The sequence below is a fragment of the Cricetulus griseus genome (assembly GCF_003668045.3).
Source record: "Cricetulus griseus strain 17A/GY chromosome 1 unlocalized genomic scaffold, alternate assembly CriGri-PICRH-1.0 chr1_1, whole genome shotgun sequence".
In the NCBI taxonomy this organism is placed as follows: Eukaryota; Metazoa; Chordata; class Mammalia; order Rodentia; family Cricetidae; genus Cricetulus; species Cricetulus griseus.
The window spans coordinates 160,160,545-160,183,046 of record NW_023276807.1 but is presented as its reverse complement, the minus strand read 5'-3'; the positions used below and the strand labels follow the sequence as shown (position 1 = coordinate 160,183,046).

The 22,502-nt window shown below is 38.3% G+C and overlaps 1 protein-coding gene across 4 annotated transcripts in view; it reads left to right on the top strand.

Moving 5' to 3' along the window:
• Positions 1 to 22,502, top strand: part of Antxr2 (ANTXR cell adhesion molecule 2) — a 171,207-nt gene that overhangs the window by 68,166 nt on the left and 80,539 nt on the right. For 3 of the 4 annotated variants that reach the window (XM_027387666.2, XM_027387668.2, XM_027387667.2), the window contains exons 13-16: positions 1,010 to 1,051; positions 1,866 to 1,961; positions 5,447 to 5,611; positions 5,830 to 5,910. In XM_027387666.2, the coding sequence (XP_027243467.1) occupies positions 1,010 to 1,051; positions 1,866 to 1,961; positions 5,447 to 5,611; positions 5,830 to 5,910 (384 nt within the window). Of the gene's footprint in view, positions 1 to 1,009; positions 1,052 to 1,865; positions 1,962 to 5,446; positions 5,612 to 5,829; positions 5,911 to 8,670; positions 8,869 to 22,502 lie in introns of those variants that run through there. The other variant, XM_027387665.2, reaches the window with a different exon arrangement.

Below are 22,502 nucleotides of genomic sequence, written 5' to 3'. Positions count from 1 at the left end.
TCTATCAAATGGTGAATTTCTCTATTGCAGTAGTCCAGACATATTGGAACCACTACTAGGTGGGGAAGTTTTAGAATATTGAAGTTTTAGTTGTGCCTACCTTGCATGAGTTGGGAAATGTTTTTGACATCTTTAAAGTTCATAGAACTCTAAGTCCTTGACTTTGGGCTGTGATAGTGGGAATGGAATAAAAAATAATCCTTTCTTATTTCTTTACCTTTCCTTTTTCTGTAGTTCCTCCCTCCTACCCTCTTTCCCTCCTGTTTTCCTTCTTCCTTCCCCCTTTCCTCCTTGTTTTCTTCCCTCTTCCCAGCCATTTCACCTTTTTCTCTTCCCAGCTTCCCATTTTCCCTCCTGCCTTACATCATAGAAAGCATATTTTATACCAGACCCACTCTGCTAAACAGTGGAAGACACAGTGAAGGCAATGCCCATGTGAAATGTATATTGACACTTGCAAGGGGATTTGTTTTAAAAGCTAGATAAAATAATAATAAAGAACTCTATAAGTGTTGGGAAGAGGAGAGAGGCATCTGTAAATATCACAGAAATTATAATCTGCTTTGGGAAGACAGAAATTCATGGCAGGGGAGGGGGAGAAGTTAGAGAAAAATGTCAAAGAATCCCTTGGTTCAGGAAAGAATATGGAGAAGTTGTTTAGAAAAAACAGACATTATGGGTTATGCCAGCATTTGTAGTCTGTGTCCGAAAAGAGTGAACTACTAGAACATTGAAAAGAAAGGTGGGATTGGCTTTGAACTTACTGAGTGAAATGCTGATATGGATTTCACTGGATATGTAGTTTAGTAATGATACAAAGTATTCCTTTCTAAATTAATGGGATATATAGTTCATAACCTTAAGTCACCTTCATTTGACTACATTTTGTTTTAAATATTAATCCCTTATCTCTAGAGTTACCACAGTAGCCATTTTTTTTTTTTACACATTCTTACTTTTTCTTATGTTATGGAAGTTTTTCATCTTACTCTGTTTTATTTTGGGGCAGGTTATCAAGGATCCTCCTCCACCACCTTCTGCACCAAAAGAGGTAAGTGAATGCCCAGTAAAGTGATATGGAGTTGTTTTAGTTTCATATGTAATTATCATTCCAAAATTAGACCAATCCTATTTATATTATATCTAAGTATCTCCTTTTTACTTTGTGAAAACCAACTGACACTTTTTATGTTATGATTTATTTTATGGAGTAGAGGAATGAGCCCTTCAGTGGTAGAATGAGCCCTTCATTAGTAGACTGGGTACAGGATCAAAAGTACATAGAGATTTAATATATTTCATAATAATATATTAATAGTTCTGATGACACTCATCAGAATTGTTGAAATATCCAAGCTGACAGTTCAAAGATGCCATTACTTTCTTCAAAGTGATAATTTGCTATTATATTTCTCTGTTAGCTAGCATCATACTAGCAACATAAAGTAAGGAATGTGCTGGTATTGTGCATTTTTAGAGCTTCTTTAATATGAATTTCACACTTCAAGGATATTGACACGTGAAATAATTGTTACAGTGTTGCCCTAAGTTGAATAATCTTTTCAAGTTTAAATTGATGAATATGCTTGGTTAAAGACACACTACTCACAGTTAAAATAAGCAACTTCTGTTTGCCTAGGCCTGATGTAGGGAGAATCTGCTAAAGGGAAGGTGTCTTACCCTCTGCAGAACTGCATTTGAAATTGATGTATGTGATTATAAATACACCCATATATCCCATGTATAATTTTTACATTTTCTCATAACAATGGAATTATTTAAAACATCTCAATGTGATTCAGCTCTGACCAGACAACATTTTTAAAAATTAATTAAATCCACTTTTTAAAACTGTATCTTTATAGGAGGAGGAAGAAGAGCCTTTGCCCAACAAGAAATGGCCGACTGTGGATGCGTCCTATTATGGTGGTCGAGGAGTTGGAGGAATTAAAAGAATGGAGGTTGGTCTCCTAAAGAAATAGAAAGTGCTAATGTAAAATGTGTATTTGTAGGGTTATTGAGCCACAGACACTGTGCTTTCTATAATCCCACCCCTCTTAGGTCAGCACTGGGTCTTCTCTGGGGGCTCATTTCTGTAGAATCATCCTAGCCATGTCAGAGCTGGCAAAGAATAATGCCTTTATCAGTCAAAAGACTACATTGAGAAGATTTCTGGAACCTAAGGATAAAAATAATTATGGGTTTCCCCACTCGTTTGGAAAAAGTTACTACATCAACTTTAAGAATGCTGGTCACTCACAGTTGCAACAATGCTGTTCTTTGAAAAGGCCCAATAGTTAGTTACTATTTGATGGGCAAACTTTTAAATATTCAACAGCATGGATAGGACTTTATCACAAATATAGAAGAGGCACATTTAAAGATATCAACAGCTTTTACTTGCCACTTAGCAACTATTAGTTGCTGCTACTAGTTAATGCTACTATCAATTACTATGTTGAACTAATTTTTGTTAGTCTAGTAATCCACAGATTGAGATTCTTTCCAAAGGAAGCAGCAACATGAACCCATGAATGGATTCTGGTAAAAAGGAATATGATTTTATGTATCAGTCAGGTTTTGTTACAAATATTTTAGATAAACCAACTTACAAAAAAGGAATTTTATTTTGGCTTGGGGTGTTAACCTGTGGTTTGTAAGCCTTCTTGGTTTGGGGTCTGTGTCCAGGCAGAACATCGTTCCAGGGAGCATTTGGGAGCACACACTGACTACCATGGGCAGGTGGGAGCAAACCAGGAGAAAGAACAGCTTGGTATGCTGTCTAGAAGCAGAGCCTACAAAGGTCTAACTCTTAGACCTACCCCCGGGTCTCACCTTTTACAGGTGCTCTCACCTTCCAAAAGAGCCACACCCATGACCAACACTTTAATACATGGGCTCTCAGGGAGCATTCCATATCCAAACTGCAGCAGTTTCTCTAGAAAGCACGTGGATTTTATGCCCAGTAGCCTGTAATTCAAACTTCAAGAGTCCTCGGATTGCAGCATGTGAAATTGCATCACCTGCTCATCCATTTTAGTTGAAGAAAAATTTTGAAAAAGAATGAGTCAACCTCCATTGAGTCTATGTCCATTAATCTTGGAAAGTTTTGTCTACATTACTGGAATATTCTATTGATATGATGGTAAATGGGATGATAATGGATCTTAAAATGACAAAGAAAGCAGAGATACTTATACAAGGAAGAAATTCAGTATAGAAATATACGAAATAAGACTGAGTTGAGAATTAAGTGATACTAAAATTTCTCTACTGTGAATTTATAACTGGAGTGGCAAAATCATCCACAATGCTTTTATAAGCTCATCTCTAATACATGCAAAGCTAGAGAAAGTAAATGAATTATAGACAATCTGAGGTCATCAGAATTGGAGAACAAGCCTTCAGAGCTAAGGCTAGATTAAGTCACAATGGATACTTTTCTTTGGATTTTACAAAGCTCACTCTTTTAATTTAAATATTTATTTAAACTGCCCTCTGATGGAGTTTGCAGAAAGCAGGAGCAGAGCTTTTAATAACAGCTGCTATCATAACAGATCCACTACAACTCCTAATAACTTCACACGGGTGTTTTTGCCAATTTCTCGTGAAACAAATTTTTAAAAATTCTGAAATTGCTCCTTTATTATATAGACTCTGAGTTATCCAAATATGCTCTAGAAATTGTGAAACTCATTGTTGATAATGAAAACCATGTGGAATTGGAAGAATTCAGCTCTGAAGCTTGTACTTACCCATTGTTTCCCCATAATGAAATAAAGCTAGGGACAAACTCCAATGAGACTTTCTTTAGTTGTCTATTTTTGTTCTTCTCTCTTCCAACCTTTTAGGGCATCTCAATGTGATCAACTCAAAACGTTAACACACACACACACACACACACACACACACACACACACACACACACACACTTAATTCCTTTGTAGAGTTGCAAGAAACTTCTACAAGGTATCTTCTAGTTTTAGTCCTTGAGATTAAGTGAGACTTGTATTTGGTGAAGGTTGATAACTAGGAAGTTTTTCATGAAATAAAGACAGAAAACTTATTAAACTCCTTAGGCCTCCATGACTGAGGGCCACATGTATAATCCTTAGAGCCTGGGAATGTCACCTTGGATCAGAACTCTAGTTCAACCAGCTTTCACTTAAAATCTGAGAATGGTTCCAGTGATATTTGTCTAATTATCATGATCTCTATGGTTTCAACTGTGAAGGTCGGGCTGAGGAGCTATTTGTTTTCAAAATCTACCCTTTCTGAATGGATCTAAAGTGTATCTGTTTACTGCTTTACTTGGAATTATTTCTCTGAGTTGTGGCATCCATGTGTTTATTAAACCATCTGTCTCTTTTGTTTTGTTCCCTAAAATTGAGATGTTTCAGCTGCAAGAAGTGTATACTCATCTTAGCGTTTTAAATTCAATTAGTATGTCTAAAGATTTCATTCTTGGCTTATCTAGGCCAAGACTGTGATCTGAAAAAAAGATGTTTATCTTTCCTTCCTTCCTTCCTTCCTACCTACCTTCCTTCCTTCCTTTCTTTCTTGCTTTCTTTCTCTCTTCCTAGATAGCCCAGCTATCTAGCCTTAAAGGTTTAATATGTTTCAAACAAATTTAACAGCCTCACAAAGAACACTCTAGCCATTGATCAAATTGAAAGATACAGATTACTTCAATGACTAAGCAGGGTCCACTTGAAATTGAAAACTATTCTAAAATTGTAGTAAAAATATGTGTGTGTGTGTGTGTGTGTGTGTGTGTGTGTGTGTAGAACTATCAAAATAGCTTCGTCCAAATGCTTGCACCATTATTTCTATGAAATGTAACCATCCGTCTTCCTGCTTAACAATCCAGGTCAGTGGCTTTAAACTTTTTCCTTCGCTGAGATGACATATGGTGCGTTGTAGCATATCTTGAACTGGTTTTTACATAATCTACGTATAACACAAATTGTCTCCGTATTTGAAATAATGGAGAAACCATTACAAACCATTAGATTTGCGTGGCATCATATTTACAAAGAGTTATTCTGCATTTGGGTTATGATGAGGAAACCAAGATCCCTGGATTGTCCTGTCAAGACAAGTCTATTCTAATAGGCCAGCTCCAGATCCCTGTGAGAGAGACCTTGTCTCAAAACACATGATGAAGGGCACCTGAAGAATGACATCTGAAGTTGACCTGTGGCCTCCACACACATATGAATCCAAACACACATGGACATTTACATATACACCCATACATATACACACAGGCAAATCAACAATGAGTGGAAAGGAACCCATTAAAATGCAGAAGAAAAGGAGCTGGATGTCAGTATGGCAATTCATCTTCTTACGCTGGACTGATGACTCAAAGGCCTGTGGGTCACCTAACAGCCTGCTCCTGCAGGACATTTTGTCTGACAGCAGTGTCTCCTTCATTTTAAAGGTCCGCTGGGGAGATAAAGGATCTACTGAGGAAGGTGCAAGGCTAGAGAAAGCAAAAAATGCTGTGGTGATGATCCCCGAAGAAGAGACACCCGTCCCACCGAGACCACCTCGACCCAAACCCACACACCAGACCCCTCAGACAAAGTGGTACACGCCAATTAAGGTACTTGCCTGCATTTTGTGTGATATATCTTAAATCTAGCTTTTACAGTCTCTCCTGACCTCAAGGAAGACTAAGGCAGATCAAATAGCAGGTACTCATTTTGTGCTCTAGCAACTGCTTATTTTCTTAGCATTAAGAACCTTCGAGATTTTGTATTTACTAACTTACTAAATGATGAAATGAAGTTACACAATTTCATAAATCTAATATCTCTTTAGGGTCGTCTGGATGCACTCTGGGCCTTGATCTTGAAGCAGTATGACCGGGTGTCCTTGATGAGACCCCAGGAAGGAGATGAGGTTTGTGTATGGGTATTTGTTGAGAAAGGTGATGGGGGCCATATAATGAAAGTAGGGAAATATTAATGAAAAATATTTAAAACTTCCTATTAGCATGCAGGATGGAATCAATACAGTTCATGTTCTTGTTACACAGGTATTTGTAAATTTTGTTTTTTAAAATGCATTTTCAAGCCAATTCCATACCAGTGCCTTTCCGGATAATTAATTAAAATCATAAGCATGCCCATTGCTTTAGCATTTGACTTTGAAGACAAGTGTTGTGAATTATTTTCTTTTGGAAGAAACAGACTGGGAATTAGCATCTGAAGTCTTTCCTCTAGCACTTAGCAGCAATGAGATCTAGGGAAAATACCTCAGAGATGCTGTCTTTCAGTATAAAGTGTTACCTGCCTTCAGTGGTTGCCACAGTCTAGTGTCTGAAATATGTCAAGGTGTCCTTAAGGCTTGAAGCAGCAAAGAAGTCCATGGTAGTGGTATTTAGAGCCACATAATTACAGATGTACGGTATGTGTGGCTTTCCTCACCAAGGAGTCTGTCTAAAGCTCTTGCTTTAGGATTTAGAAATCCATTTAGGATCATTCTGTTATTAATATTTTTCTAATATTTTACACCATTACCCTAGTGTAGCAATTTTAGAGAAATTGTTCAAAGTATGCAACAGTGGCAGGTTTGGTTGAGAGACTGGGTGCTGTTCATGATGCTAGGCTGCTTTTATGTTGTGAGCAAAGCCCTTTTTCTCCTTGAAGGAGTGAACACCATACACATCTGCTTCGGAGGACTCTGCCTTCACTTAGGTCTGACATGCTACTCCTTAAAGCTATGATGTCATTAGTCAAGTTAGTATGTATGTTATGAAGCCAAGATACTATGAATTTAGTATTAGGTGGTCTTAGTTGGTGTTTAAGAGTTTAAACAGATTTAAAATTTTTATGTCTAACAACTTAGGAACATTTCAGAGACATCCAAATTCAGCTAGTTAGGGTATACAACTTCAGAAATATTGCTGAATCTCCTAACATGATGTCAGGACCCAGAGGGGGATGGGTATTGAGTGAATAGTGAGATATTGGGGGGGGGTTTCCAATTCTCTTCCTAAAATTTTGTATTCTCTTTTAACTGTTATGAAAAAGGATCTCTGCAAAATTTACGCCCCTAAAATTCACCAATACTTGCTTAAACCGAGTTAAACATTAAAACTCTAAATTACGAATACATACTTCATATAAATATGAACTGTATATATGTAATATGAGATCTTCATTTTCATCTGATTATCAGTTTGCTCTAAAAATTTGCTTTCCGGTGAAGTATTCCACTAAATATTAGAAAGCCTATGAAATAGTGTGTTGTCAGCATAGAGAAGCATGGTAAACTCTTATTGAAATAGTTTGTCTACGATATAAAATAGCTCATTGCAACAAATGTTATCTGTTATTAAGGTCAGGTCCTTTAAAAAATTTTGAAATTTATCAATGTGAATTGGTGTCATTAGTAGTTTTATTTTCCTTTGTCTTCTGTGGTCATCAACCTTTTTTGTATGCAGGAATATAGGCAAACACAATCTTTAGTTTGGTTTGTGCTCTGTGAAGTATTTGTGTTGGTACAGAAGTGTTAGTACGTGATTGTGAAACAGTTTGCTCATTTTAGGCATTAGGAAGGCTCGGAAAAGCCAGCATTTAGATGGGGGTGTTCGTTTACATTGTCAGGGCATAAATAATCCGTTTTCATCTGTATACCAGACAGTCACATCCTCTGAGGGTGGAGGAGGAGGAGGCTGGCTTTAAGCTGCATGACAGCTAATAAACCACAGTCGTTCTCAGGGCCTGGCTCATGGGCTCCAAGGAACACAACCCCTGCCTACCCAGCAGCTTGTTTTGTGCTTTGGAAAACAGCCTTGTCATTTATGTAGGAACAGTTTCCTGCAGATTCCGCCTCCCGAGAGCTCAGCCTAGTAAACAAACCTGCGACCACAGTACTGAAGCTGCCTGCCATGAGTCCCGCAGGTGGGGCAGCGAGTCCTTCCTGGCCCATTTGGAGTCGAAGCTGTGCTGGGGCGCAGAGGCCGCGGTGCTCCCGGGCTGAGCTCTGCGCGCTCCAAAGTCCTTGATGCCGAGGCTGAAGTTGGTGCGAGCCTTATCAAAGCGGCCGCGGGGGCGGGCGGGCTCCCAGCGCGCGGCTGCGGGCGAGCGCGGGCTTTGATGCGGGCGGCAGGTCCTGGGAGTCGCGGGTTTGGCGGCCAGGTGCGCGCTAGCAGGTTGTCCCGACATCTGCTGGCAGCCGTGGCGGCGGATTGTCAGCCGAGGTAGTTGAGAGCGGCAGGACCGTTTTGGTCTCGCTCGCGCTGCCTGGAGGCCTGAAACTCCAAAGGTAGGAGTGGGGTGGACACAGCTGCGCTCCCAAACTTGCCGGAGGCACAAATAGGAGATCTAATGCAGTTTGACTCCACGGCGGTGGGGGGACAGGACAGAGAGCCACTTCAGAGACAACTTACTGCTGCAACATCTGCCGCCAAGTTTCCAGGGAGTGACAGGGGACAGCAGGTACAGATCGAAGTCTCTGCACAAACAACCTCCATTACGCCCTGGACTCTTTTGAAGGGTCTCCATCAAACAGGCCTGAGTCCACAGCAGGAGTTTGTTTGGTTTTCAAAGCCGTGTTTTGTGTGTGCATGTGTGTTTCCCCCCTCAATAACAAGGTAATTTATAAATGATGCATTACCATGCGTCCTCCTTTTTTTTTTTTTTTTTCTATGAAAAGAGAGTTGAGAAGCAGAAAGGCAAAGAAAGAAGAAAGCACAGGACTAGTTTGGAGTTGTTCCACAAACCAAGTAAATCCCCGAGGACCTTCTTGACAGTGTTCGAGGTTATGTTAACCTTCAAATGGTTCCTCATTCACCAGTGAGCAGACATCAACTTACAGCTGCTACAGAAGACTCCCAGAACATGCCTGAAATACATGGACTTATACTCATTGCTATTCCAAGCTCTTTTTTTTTTCTATTTTTTAATTTAAATTCTTTAATTACTACTCATATTTACATATCCACCCCCCCACTCCCTTGCCCTCCCATCCTCCCATGTTCCCCACCAATCCCCCCCACCCATTCCCCTTCTCCCCAGGGATAGTGAGGCCCTCCACCAGGGACCTTCAAAGTCTGTCATATGTTTTGGGGAAGGGCCTAGGCCCTTCTTGCTGTATCTGGGATGCAATAGTATCCCTCCATAAGGTATGGGCTTCCAAAGTCCATTTGTGCTCTAGGGTTAAACACTGGCTCCACTGTTAGAGGTCCTAACTCAGAGTTTCTTACCTTTGCGGATATGAAATTTAAGGTTCTTTTATCAAATGAAATAGCATCCTCCTGCCCCCAGTAAAACAAAAATCTAGGAAATTAAATTCGCTTCAGTTTGTTTCTTAATTACTCAGAACTCCATGCCTGTAGTGTCTCAAATTAAACAGACATTTTTCTCTTGGAGGGAGAACACCCTTTTCTATTATCTACAATTAGCTGGAAGAAAATCCATCAATTTGGCTTTTATCAAAAATGATACAAAAAGCTCATAACTGTTCACAGGTGTATAAACGGCAATGGGATGGGTTAAAATGCTAGCCTGGCAAGTAGGAGTCCCAGGCTATTGTAAGAGAATAAATACTTCAGTCTTGTGAATTACCCCACCACCCAGGAAGCAGCTGTATGGTCATCTTGAGATGATGAGAGCTGCCTATGCAAACGTGTGCTTCGGAGCAGCAGGGTCTGGGGATGGAAGCTGGAGCTGGCGGCCTCATCAGTCGGCAGTGATGCAAGCAGCATAGTAGAAGTTTTAGGTGAAGGCAGACCCAGTATGTGGAGAACACATAAATTTTACTGATGTGCTTTGCATTCTTTGAGACGTTTTAGAAGTTTATAGCAAAACAAGACAAGATGCATCAAGATCATCGGGAGCCCTAACTCCTTTAGGAGGTGCTGAAGAGCTTCGTGGGCCGAAGCCCACCTCCAGTTTATTTCCTAGTTAGCGATTTATGTCACTCCCCTGTTAACCCTGCTTCTGAATTCTCATGCTCAAGCAATCAGGTCTACTCTTCTTGAATCGCTGCTTCTTCAATGACTCCAGCCTGCCAAGGGGCAGGGTGAGCTTATGAGTCATGTGATATTGACACAGTTCAGCCACTCCATTCTCAAACTGACCAACTCCTCCTCATTGGGACTTCCTGCCCGCTGCTTCTGTTGTCGACCACCACATTTGCAGTGTCAACTCTGTGGGTTCTGGAGAAGCTTGATCTTTTCATCAAATGGTTCTATATTTTTTAATGTTTTCAGTGCCTGGATGTATACTGCTAATGACTGCAACTAACTACAACTTACAACCTATAGGTGACACATATTTAACTGGTAAAATGTCCACTAGAACAACCCATGACAGGAACATGCCATTATTTCGGCAACCCCACAGGCTGCTGCTGGGGGTGCATGTCTGCATAGATGGGCATTTGATTACACTGTGGTTGTATAAATGTACTCAGTAGTACAGAACACATTTGCTTATCAACTAATGTCTTGTACACTGGAAATTAATATTCACAGAGTGTCTTTCAGTTCTACTTCTTAACTTAAATAAAACCACCTCTTAATTATGTAATAAACAGGTATATGTTAATTTATTCTGATTTCTTGTGAGATGCAGGATATGTAAAATTTAATTACTTAAATTACAAAGCTAGATGAATTTTTTTAAAAGTCCTGTAAATAGTATTTGGACTCCTAATGAACATTTTAATAGTTAATAAAGAAAATTATGTATTAGAATAAACACCTCTTTTTCCATTAATGCACCACTTTTAGAAAGATAATTTTTTTCTTCATGTAAAAGCTTTGGCAGGCACAGTGAAAGAATATTTTTCAAAAAGGCAAGAGGTGGCTTTCCTCAAGGAAGAGAGCACCAATAGGCTGTCCAGTGCCAAACAGCCATGAAAATATGCATACAAGTAACATTATTTGGACTAGGCAGGTTATATTTAGGAATATGTATGCATATACCTGTATTCATGCAATAGCATAAATAAACAAAGAAGCCATAATTTAGAAAAGAGTTAGGAGGGATATGGATGGGTTTGAAAGGGAAGGGAGAAATGTAATTCTATTGCAATATCCAAAATAAAACAAAAAGGTTAAAAAAAGGCCAAAAGTTGACGTCAGTTTTCCAGAGCTGAACACACTGTTTTTATAACCTGAGTGTGTGCGTAGATGGGAGTGTCTTGGGAGCATCCACATAGTCATCCGTCCCGGAAGAGAGATGACCTCAGTTATGCTTTAATATTTTCCTTGCCTGTTTCTTTTGAGTACTTTATATGTAAACAGTATCTATTTATTTTATGTGTATGTGTGTGTGTGTGTGTGTGCGTGTGCGTGTGCGTGTGCGTGTGCGTGTGCGTGTGCGTGTGCGTGTGTGTGTGTGTGTGTGTGTGCGCGCGCGCGCGCGCCTGAGTGTATGTATGTACATCCCCTGCAGGTGCCTGTGGAGACTAGAAGAAAATCATTAGATCTCCTGGGACTAGAGTTGCAGGCAATTGTGAGCCACCACGTGGATGCTGGGAACCAGACCAGGCTCCTCTGCAAGAGCAGAAAATGCTTTTAACCGCTGATCCATCTCTCTAGTCCCATTTAATCTTAATGTAATGTTCATTATAAAGGAGAAAATACATCTCTAATAAATCACTTCACAGATTTTTATTACAAAATTGTAGTTTTCGTTATGTTAAATGTTTATTTTTTAATTTGGAGCTCAGGGTGCACTCTAAGAAGAAAGAAAATAACATTTTGAAATAACTGATTATTTAAAAAAATATGCTATGATCATGCCTTAAGGTCTACCAGATGCCCATTTACAAGTTTAATGCAGAAATTTTCACAACTCAGAAAAGGAAATTGATTTGAGTAGGAAGTTTTTATTGCTTCATCAGTTTCTCTTTCCCAAAGACAGTCTTGCTGTGTAGCTGTGGACTGGCTTGTAGTCACTGTAGAGGTCTTGAGCTTCAATCTCCTGAGTGATGGATTACAAGTGTGTGCCAGCATGCTTGGGTGTCCTGTGATCCTTAAAAGCATTTAAACACCTTCTAGAAGCAATACTTTAGGGACAGAGGCTTGTTTACTTTGCTAAATACTTTAACAAGTATTTCTTTTATTTCTTTTATTTTTAAAATTACAATAACCTTCCCCTCCTTCCCATCCCTCACTCCAACCCCCCCACATATGCCTAATCCACGACCTCGATTTCATTGTTACATACATTTGTGTATGTTTATACATATATATTACAAATTATAAGTCTGTTCAGTTTGTGTAATATTACTGGTATGTATGTTTTAGGACTGCCCATTTGCTATCAATGTGTTTTTCCCTTCCACTCCTTAGGTGCCTAAGTTCTTTGCTAGATATATTTTATTTCACTTTTACTTACAAATAAAACCTAGGATCTCTCATAATATGTACAGATAATCTATAAGTAATTCATCTTATAAAATGCCTTCACATTTACATTTCCACTATTTTTACTTTGAATAAAATTACAATGTCTAATAATTGAGTATTTTGAAACTGATGATTTTCAGATGTAAAATAAGTATGATTTACTTTTTAAGCTGAAAAGAAAGCAAATACACATATACACACATTAGCACCCTTCCATTTGTTTACATTTTTTTCTGGCCTTGCAATAATAATTATCTCCTCTTAATGGATTATGTGAAATTATTTTTATTTCTCCTTACATTTTTCAAAAACAATGATATTGGCTAGTTTATTCAAATTCAATTCAAATTAATTTTATCTTCTAATGTACATCATATATTTCTGTTCACAGATCTGTTCACATCAATACTTGCGGAGAATAAACTTTAGATTCTCATGATATTTCTCAGCAAGTTGGTTAATGTACTGAAAGCTAAATATGCATCTATCTTACGTACATATATCTCATAGACATACATGTACACTCACATGAGATTTATACTTCATAATTTGGTTGATTACTAAGCATATTTTGTTTTAAATATAAATTACAGATTTGAAACAGGCTTTTTAAATAAAGCCGTTTCCTTCTTAAAATCCATGTTTTTCTAACACATTTCATGGCATTAATGATTTTCTAACAGTTTATTCTGAATTCGGTGTATTTTATGTCATACATTTAGAGTCTTCCCAAAGGAGGACCAGGCACACAAGTAAATCCCCTTTATATTTAATCGCCTAACAGAGATGCTAAGTCTGCGGAGTACGGCGGTACAATATTCATATTGCCTGTTTATGTATGTAGCATAGTGATAAGAATTCTAGAGTAAAAGGTGCTTTTTCCTGCAGTATTCCTCTTTCATTGCAGCCCCACCTTATTCTTAACCCCAGTGTGTCTATAAGTCCTAATCCTTAGTCTGTTTCTCTGGTATCTCACCCTTCTCTGGAGAGCACAGAGAAGCCCGGTGATCTGTTATCACCATTAGGCACACCTTTCTCAGACAGTTCTACCCTCCCTCCTGACTTCCACCTGCATGTCTGGGAGCTTATGTGATTTTCCACTTGGATGCCTGGTTGTATCCACATTCCCTGTGTGTAACTGGACTTAACTATATGACTCATGGAGGCTTTCAGGTTTAATTGTATAATTCTCTCAATCATTTGCCCTGTCCTTTAAGATACATATAAGGAGAGACCCAGTAGACATGAACATGCCTAAATGGTTCTTACAGCTTTGTAAGAAGCTTCAAGATTTTTCACATTCTACATCTGGGCACAGTATCCTAGCTGTTGCATGTATGAGATCAATTCAATTCACAGAATTCTGTAAACAAATGTCCCTACTGTAATTTATAAAAATGAATGACGTGTTAGATCCTAGGGGTATGTGAGAGAAATGTCACTTGACTTTGTAAATTTAAGTGTTAATATGGTCATTACTTTATATTTTACTATCCCACACTTTACTGAAAATAAGCTGCTGAGAACATGAAGACAAAGCAATTCTAATATTTGACAAGTGTGAGTAATTCCCTATTAAGGCATGGTAGGGAATAGTGGTACATAAAATGTTATTTTATGGAGCTAAGATTTGTCGGTTTTTCATGGTTATCAATTTTAACTTATAATGAACTAAATTAAGCATTTTTTGAGTTACACAAGTATGACACAATAATTTCCCTTTAGGCTGAATTCTGCATAGAAGAAGGTTAGTTATTCTCATAAATTTATTTTATTAGAGCATGTTTTTTCTTAAAGTAGCATTTCCCCCATTTTTTCTTCTAAAAAAGTATTTGATCTTTGCTTCCTATTTGATCCAAGAAAAGTTTTTAGTGTTTGGCATTCTTCTAGATACATATTAGTCCCTGCCAAACCATGTAGGTTCTTGTCAATCATGCGTCGCCTAGTCACTCACCCAGCTGGCTGGCATGTAGCTTATGTTAGCTCCGGGTCTCATTGTTCTAGTTTACAGAAATACTGGCTCTTCATGGTGAGAAAGCTGACAGTCTAATTCAGATCCTACTGTCTGGAAAAATGTGTGATGGCTTAAGCTGTCCTCTGAATACAGATTTATGAACTAGCCCTAGATCCTAACTAGATTAGTGCCTTTTCTATTAACTGCTAAGTAAGGCAGCTGTCTGAGCTGCTGGTTGTAAATTCGCTCGTGTCTATTTTGCTAACTGTGCTGCAAAAAGCTGCAGATAACAGGATCCAAGTTTCTGGACCTCTGTTCTCACAAAATGAGCCTGGAAGGAATGATGGGAAAGCAAGCAAGTGTCACACTGACTGGGGAAAGGGGCATGGTTTCTGTCATTAATCCTAATTATTTGCCAAGAATTTTAAATCTAAATTATTAATACTGATGATATTAAAGGCCTTAATTTGCCATACTTTGATATCAAACGGTGTTTTATGAGATAAGAATTTTTGGAGGCAGAGAAGTGTGTGTGTGCTGGATGTAAATATTTTCATTTGTATCTTTCAAGTATTTCCTTGTGTTAATAGTCAGGCCTTCACCTTTGACAGCTGCTATAAGCATGCAGAAACAATGGACAAGTAACAATAAATCCATATAAAATCTCCAGATACAGTTTAGCAATAAGTCAGAATAATGTTACCTGAGTACAAAATACTTCACTGAAGGGGAGATGTCAGGTATGGAATGACATAGAAGAATAACAAGCAGAGCTAGAATGAGGAACAGAAGAAAAAGGAGAGAGAACAAAGAAGATGAAGAAACAAAATATTATCTCCCTGAACAAAACTCAATAAATAGGAACATGAAATATTTGTTTAGGTAATACACAACAAAATATGAATTTTTAATGATTGCTGTTCTGATCACTTTGAAGTAAACAGATTAACCCATCTATTCTTAAAATCCCTTCTCTCTCCCTTTTCATGCTTCCCATTAACTTCCTTTCCCTCTTAAGTCTGTGGCAGTGTTCTGCATTGCTTTTCAATGGAAAGTTGTAACTACTTCTATTACTTATGGGTATTTTTGTCTGCCAAAACTGGCTTAAAAATCTTCAAGGGGAAAATCTTTTAAAAATAGATAAGTCTCAGAACTTCTGAAATAAGTTTTCAGGATTATATTCTGTGTTTGCCATGTATTTGTCTAAAAAAAATCAGTAGCAAAATATGTAATGTATGGAATTATTGTAGCTTCTCTATGTAGATCTTGAGTTGACAGCAGTGGCCTAAACTTCAGTAGTAAGATTTAATCAGGGGACTGGATATTATTGATCATCAGATTTAGAACCACACATTTGTAGTTGGTTTTCCTTTCTCTCTACTCTTTGGGGGGCCCACCACCCAGCTCCCACATAAATCACACATAGAGGCTTATTCTTTCTTATAATTGCCCAACCTTAGCTTGGCTTGTTTCTAGCCAGCTTTCCTTAACTTAAATTATCCCCTTTACTTTTTGCCACTGGGCTTTTTACCTTTCCCCATTTCTGTATCTTTCACTCTGACTCTTACTCTCTATCTGGATGTATAGCTGGATGGCTGGCCCCTGATGTCTTCCTCGCTCTCTTGCTTTTTTCAAATTTATTTTTTCTATTGTTCTCTTGCTTTTTTTTCCCTCCTTCTATTTATTCTCTCTACCTGCCAGCCCCACCTAATCTTTCTCCTGCCTTGCTATTGGCCGTTTAGCTCTTTATTAGACCAATCAGTTGTTTTAGACAGGCAAAATAACACAGCTTCACAGAGTTAAACAAATGTAACATAAAAGAATACAACACATCTTTGCATCACCAAATAAATGTTCTACAGCAGAAATGAATGTAACACACCTTAAAATAATACTTCACAAAACACATTAGACTTTGTGATATGTGCTATTCTTTGCATTGTTGTCTTACCTTTTATGTGTTGCTTTACATAGTACATAGGAAAAATATAGAGATGAAATACTCTATTAACCAACTTACTTAAGTTGTACATACAAACTATCGCAGATGTAAAGTCTGCTGATGTCACCAGTTTAGATTTTAATTCATAGGCCCTAAAAAGCCCATGGAAATTTTGAATGGTCAGTAATAACACAACACAAAGGTCAGGACTATGCTCTTGGCAGCCTCTCAGATTGTGGTCAGTAGAGAAAATGTTTTTCTGTGTGGCCTAGACTCTATTGATGTTTCTGCTTCTCTTTTATAGTCTTTCATTATGGGTCACTAACGGATTTGCATGAAGTTTGTGTTCAATAGCTCTTCTGGGTTAAGACCAGCAGATTTTTGTGTAGAAGAACAGTCTCTGGATATAAATGGTTCTTTTTAGAGCAGCAGGTTTGCTTTATTAACCTGGAATGGTGTGGATCCTTGTGTAGTATGTTTCTCTCTCTTTTTTTTTTTGAGGACTCTTTTCTTGCTTCTTGGGAATATTTAGGTAGATCATCGGGGCTCAGAGTTTCAGAATTTGTAATGCTTGTGTGCATCTGTGTATGGGTGCATGTGTGTTGGGTATCTACTAGTGTAGGGAAAACAGGTGTTGCAACTATTGAGGGAATTTATGGTCTTCTTTTCATAGGATGGATCTAGAACCCCAATTCAGTCAGCAGCCCGTGAGTGTCTATTACATCTTTGGTTATCTGATTTATGCCTTAACTGTTTCAGAGTTAGACATCATATCAGTCTCAGATGAAATTAATGAGACCCAGTTTAGTACATTCTTCAACATCTCACTGTTAGAGAGCAGTTGGGCCTAGACTCAAATTCTGGCTTTTAGATTTCTAGTTCAATGAACGTGACCTGCTTCCACACTGTCTTTTTGTTGTTGTTGTTTTATAATTCAGGCTAGCTTTGAACTTGTGGCAATCTGCCTGTCTTGGCCACTACATCTGGTTCCATGCTATCATTTTGCAATAAATTTTATATTTTAGGAAACCGGCTAAAAAAGAAGATAAATTATACAGGTATGGAGGTGCTTTTAAATTTTTGGTTTTAAATTTGATTCTCTCGGCAGCTACATCATCATTATTGACAGATTGCTTTTGTTGTGTATTCAGCATGCATACATACATTTTTATGCATGCATGCATAAAAATATTACTCTATGATAACATACATTGTATGTTTTTAATTTGTGTTCATCAATTAATAAAATTTGATGTATCAGAGTGGTAATGAATTTCCACAGAAAGTTCATAGGCTGCAGGGTAAGGAATAATTGAACCAAAATGGAACTCATCAGTTGTTCGATATAACTCTTTCACCCACAGTTTTAATTCTATGCCCCTGTAGAAGAGAATGAGCAGGTGCAAAGGAGATATCAATAGGTAGTGTATCCAGGACTCACAAGCTATTGTCCAGTGGGAGAAGACTGTGAGTTAGGCAAGAGGACTGTTGGATGAAGGTACAGTTAATGCAGCTTGCAATCAGAAAGGCTACTTCAGGGGAGCCCAGGGGTATGGCATTTCTACACTGTCATTGATTTGTGTCAATATAACACAGTTTTTCTCATGTCTCAATTTTTCATTTGTGTAGATTCTGAAAAGATACCCAAAATACTTTTGGGTATGAGTTCATCTAAACAAGGCAGCTCTATGAAGAAGGGCCCTTTACTTTTTACTCACCGGATGTCTCTGGACCCTGCCCATCACCCCCTCAGAGAAAAGGCTTTTATAAGAGAATTTATGTTGGCAAACTCTAACTTACTATTAACAAATACATTTTTACGCAACACGTACTCAGCAAAAAGACATTTCCTAGGCTATCCATGATTAAGAAAAAACATAAACATGTAAGCCTGAAAAATGGCAAGCATTCTTCATAACATGCTGACAACTGCTCAAGTGGCTGTCGCAAAGCCATGGTTCTAGCTCCATAGTGGCCTTTTTTTCCTGCTGCCGTTATGCTTTACATTAATTTGAAAATAGCTGCATATGGAAGGATGCAAAGGGGATGAAGATTTAAGACATCTATATAGCTAATTGCCTACTAGTGTTCTATTTTTATAACTTCTCAGTTTCTTTATGACTTTTCCTCAAAAAGAGAATTTAATATATGATAGTGGATTATTGCCATGGTCATTTTGGTAAGCTACAGTTTGCTACCGTGTGGCACAACCAAACAGTACAAGCTTTCCTTTTATTTAATAGTTGCTCACAGAAGAGCACTAATGTGTCCCTGTCACTAAATATATAGAGATACATGGAGCAGTTCTCCCATTGGGTCACACTAAAATTGATTTTTCAAGCAAGGCTAACAATACTAGACACATGTTAAATGAAAACCAATCACTTTGATTTAAATTAGATAAATACACTTCTATTAAGTGGTCTTTCTCCACACAGCTCACTGAATGGCAGATAACACCCATCTAGCCTTTGACCTCTAGCCCCAGGTTTCAACAAACCTCTAAGGAGAATGGCTTGCTTGCAATTTTCTTCTTGTGACACACTTTACTTACTCTTGATCAGTTAGTGCATTTTAGGTTGTTTATGAGTAGAAAAATACTAATTAACTATACTCTTCTAGGCACTTCATACATCAAATACATTTAGTGCTTCATTAAGACTGGAATACAAAGTCAGCTTTATTAAGATAAAACTTTAGTTTTAAATATGCCATGGGAGGCCAATGACTTCCAGTGTTGGTACTGTTAGTATTCAGGCATCTGTGCTGGCCTGTCTGTGGGGTTCTGACAGGATATGCCCTCAGCTGCTGCCACTGTGCCTATTCACCTTGTTCCCTTTTAAAAGGGCCCTTCCCACCCCCTGTACCCCATCTCTTCTCTCTCTCCCTCTCTTTGTCTGTGTCCCTCCCTCTCTCTCTCTCTCTGCCCCTCTTTCCTCTCTCCTGCTGCTCCTGTCCCTTTCCCAAATAAAAATCCCTCTGCTTGAATCCTGTCCTGTGGTGTCTTTCTCTCTGTGAGCTGCTTTTCTTAAATTACAACAGGAACTCTTTCAGAACCTGGGGTTTGAGGAGACACTTTGAAAGACTTTCATGGCATGGCACCATAATGCTAATATTGTTGATGTTATGATTTTTCTGAAAAAATGCATTTGTACTGAATAATAGATTCCCTGCTCCAAGGATGTTTATTTGGGTATTTCTTTTCTAAGCACAACAGTATTAGTTTTTCAATAGCGATAGTCAGACACTCTGCTTAATGGCAGACATGAAAAAATATTAAAGTCAAGCATGATGCTCACCTCTGTATTTCCAGAACTAAGGGCCTGATTACAGAGTGAGTGTCTCCCACACCAAGGCAGAGGCTGGTGAGAAGGTTCAGTGGTTAGGAGTACTAGCTACTCTTAGAGGACTCAAATTCTCTCAGTACCACATGACAGTTCATAACCCACGGCTCTCTGTAACTAGGTCCAGGGAATCTAACACCCTTTGCTGGCTTCTGTGGGCACCAGGCATTTAAGTGATGCACAAATAGATACTCAGGCAAATACTTTTACATTAAAAAAGACAGCCAAAAGAAAAAAAAATGTTGTCTATATTTTAAATGTAAGTTATTTATTTGTAGTAAATACTTTCCCTATTCAGTTACAAATGTTTGTTACTTTGTTTCTACAGACTCATTTCAGTCTCCTCTTTTCTGTTTTGAGGCAAAATGTTTCCCAATAAAATCAGAGAAAGGAGCTACAAGTTGCCACTTAATGCATCTAAAGAGAAGCTAAGTTTTTTTTTTCTTTTAAATTTAAAGAAGACTGGATAACTCATACCTGCTAGAAGTTTAGTATTGTTCTACTGTGGTAGTCAAGAGGTTAATAGGTCTTGAAAAACTGTAATCCAGCAGGGTATGGTGACTGGCAATTGAAACCCCAGCATTTTGGAGGTTAAGAGAGAATTGACATGAGTTTGAGGCTAGCAAGGGCTACATAGCAGGTTACAGGCCAGCTTGAGCTACACAGTGAGAGTCTTTTATAAGCAAGCAAGCAAACAAGTGAAAACAAACAAACAAAATCCTCAGAACCCAAACAGAAAAATATAAAACTAAAAAACCCCAAAAGATTTAATCCAGAGTAAGAAAGGCAATTGGCAAATAAAACAAAAATAAAACTATTTATACAACCAAGATGTATTCTAATTTCTAATTAAATTTCTCACTACTTTATGCCCTAGAAATCTATTATAGTACTGCCAGTCAAAATGTATTTTGAAAATAATAATTTTGCTTCATACTCATTTTAGTAATATACACATGAATTGACTAATATATATAACATATTTATATATACTTACATATGTGACAACTTCACAATTGTAGTTTTCTACAAATTAATTGATGGCTTTACCTTATATGTTAGAATTAGGACATGAGAGGCATAGCAATATAATAAAATTAGCCATTTTTTTCTTGAGCAACCACTATTTTCAGGCAATGTTCAAGACCCCAAAATATTTAGTATGTGTTCATCAACATGTTTGCAACCTACTCAGAGGATCAGAAGTTGGCAGGTGGCTAGTAAAAAATGATCAGTTCAAATATCAGCTCAAGACAGAGGAAGGGTCTGTGGAAAGGATTGCCCGTTTAGTAGTGGATGGTCTAGATATAATGGTCTCTGTGTTAAGGCAAAACACTCCACGTGTGGAGCATGAGGTGAAGTGGAAGCTGAGGGAACAACACAGAACAGAGGCAATTCTGAAGGAGTGGACCAGGTGTAGAAGGCGGGAAAGCTTGGCTCAGTTATTTGGAGCCTTGGACCCATGGGTGGGAGATAACAAGGGAAACTCTTTGAAGTCTTGTGCAGGGCCTAATGTGCTAATCTATTAGACTAACCAGTGAATGGCTGACAAGTATCTTACTGTTTGGTTTCTTAAACGTTGGGATGAAGAAAACCCATGTCTCTCAGACAGAAGAGATTTTAATTAGTGTCTTCTAATTTTGTAGTTGGGCTTCATGGAAATGAAGATAAGAGCAGAAGGAAGCAGGAGCTCATGGAACTACCCAGTTAGGGCTCCTGGGGACATGGCCTCTCTTCCCTCCAGAACAGTTAATCTTTTACAGACTGAAGAGGGTCCTGGATGAGGGCTGAGAGTGTATAAACTCTCAGAAGCAATTATGTTTATAAAAGTTGGTATTAAAGGGCAGCATTTGATTTCTAAGGGCAACAGTGTGCACAGTAACTTTTGGAATGAGGATCAGGAAGGAGGGAGGACATAAGAAAGGAATTCAGGGCTACATTCCTCCCACTGTTTCCAAGATCGAAGACTGTTGAATCTTGGGGGGTTACCATTTAATTAAAAGGAATTTGAGTGAGACTGAGCAAAATAATGAATGCTAAGTGAGAAATAGAATTTTTTTGTATGTGTATATGTGTTGATGTGTGTGTGTATGTATGTATATATGTGTATCTCTCTCTCTCTCTCTCTCTCTCTCTCTCTCTCTCTCTCTCTGTGTGTGTGTGTGTGTGTGTGTGTGTGTGTGTGTGTGCCAACACATACTACTGATATGTTCTCATGAATATGGAGGCCAGAGGCCTATTTTAAGTTGTTCCTCTATTTCCACATTATTTTTGAGAGTGAACCTGGAGCTCACTAATTTAACAAGACTAGCTGTCCATCAAGTGCAGGTCCTTCCTTCTGCCTCCCCAGCACTGGGGTGACAGGTGCACCACCATGACTCTGCTCCACTTCTTATGAAGTCACATGTGGGATTAGTATTCAGGTCTGCAAGCTTGTGTAGCAAGCACTTTACCAACTGAGCAGCCTCCTAGGCAGGACTAGAAGTGTTTTATTTTATTTCTGCAGTTTAATGGAAACAGTGAAATTCAGATACCACTGACAGAACATTATGTTTGCAAATGTTTTATAACCATCAGCTATGCACTTCGCTTTAAACAGTGAGAGATGACAATTTATCAATTATCATATTTTCAGCAAAATTTCAAGAATGGCACAGGTTTACTAACAGAAAGCAATTTAAGCCTCACTTTGGCCAACATTCCCAGGAAAGAACTTGGCTTAGGAAGACTTGAAATTTATTTCACACTTGCATGATGCTTATTCCCTTTCTCAATGGATCCTCCTGAGAGGAGGATCATGCACATGGGAGTTTAATAATGACCCAAAAGCCAGCAAGTGGTGAAGGCTACACTCAGAGTTCCTGGATAGTGAAATTCTCCTTTATG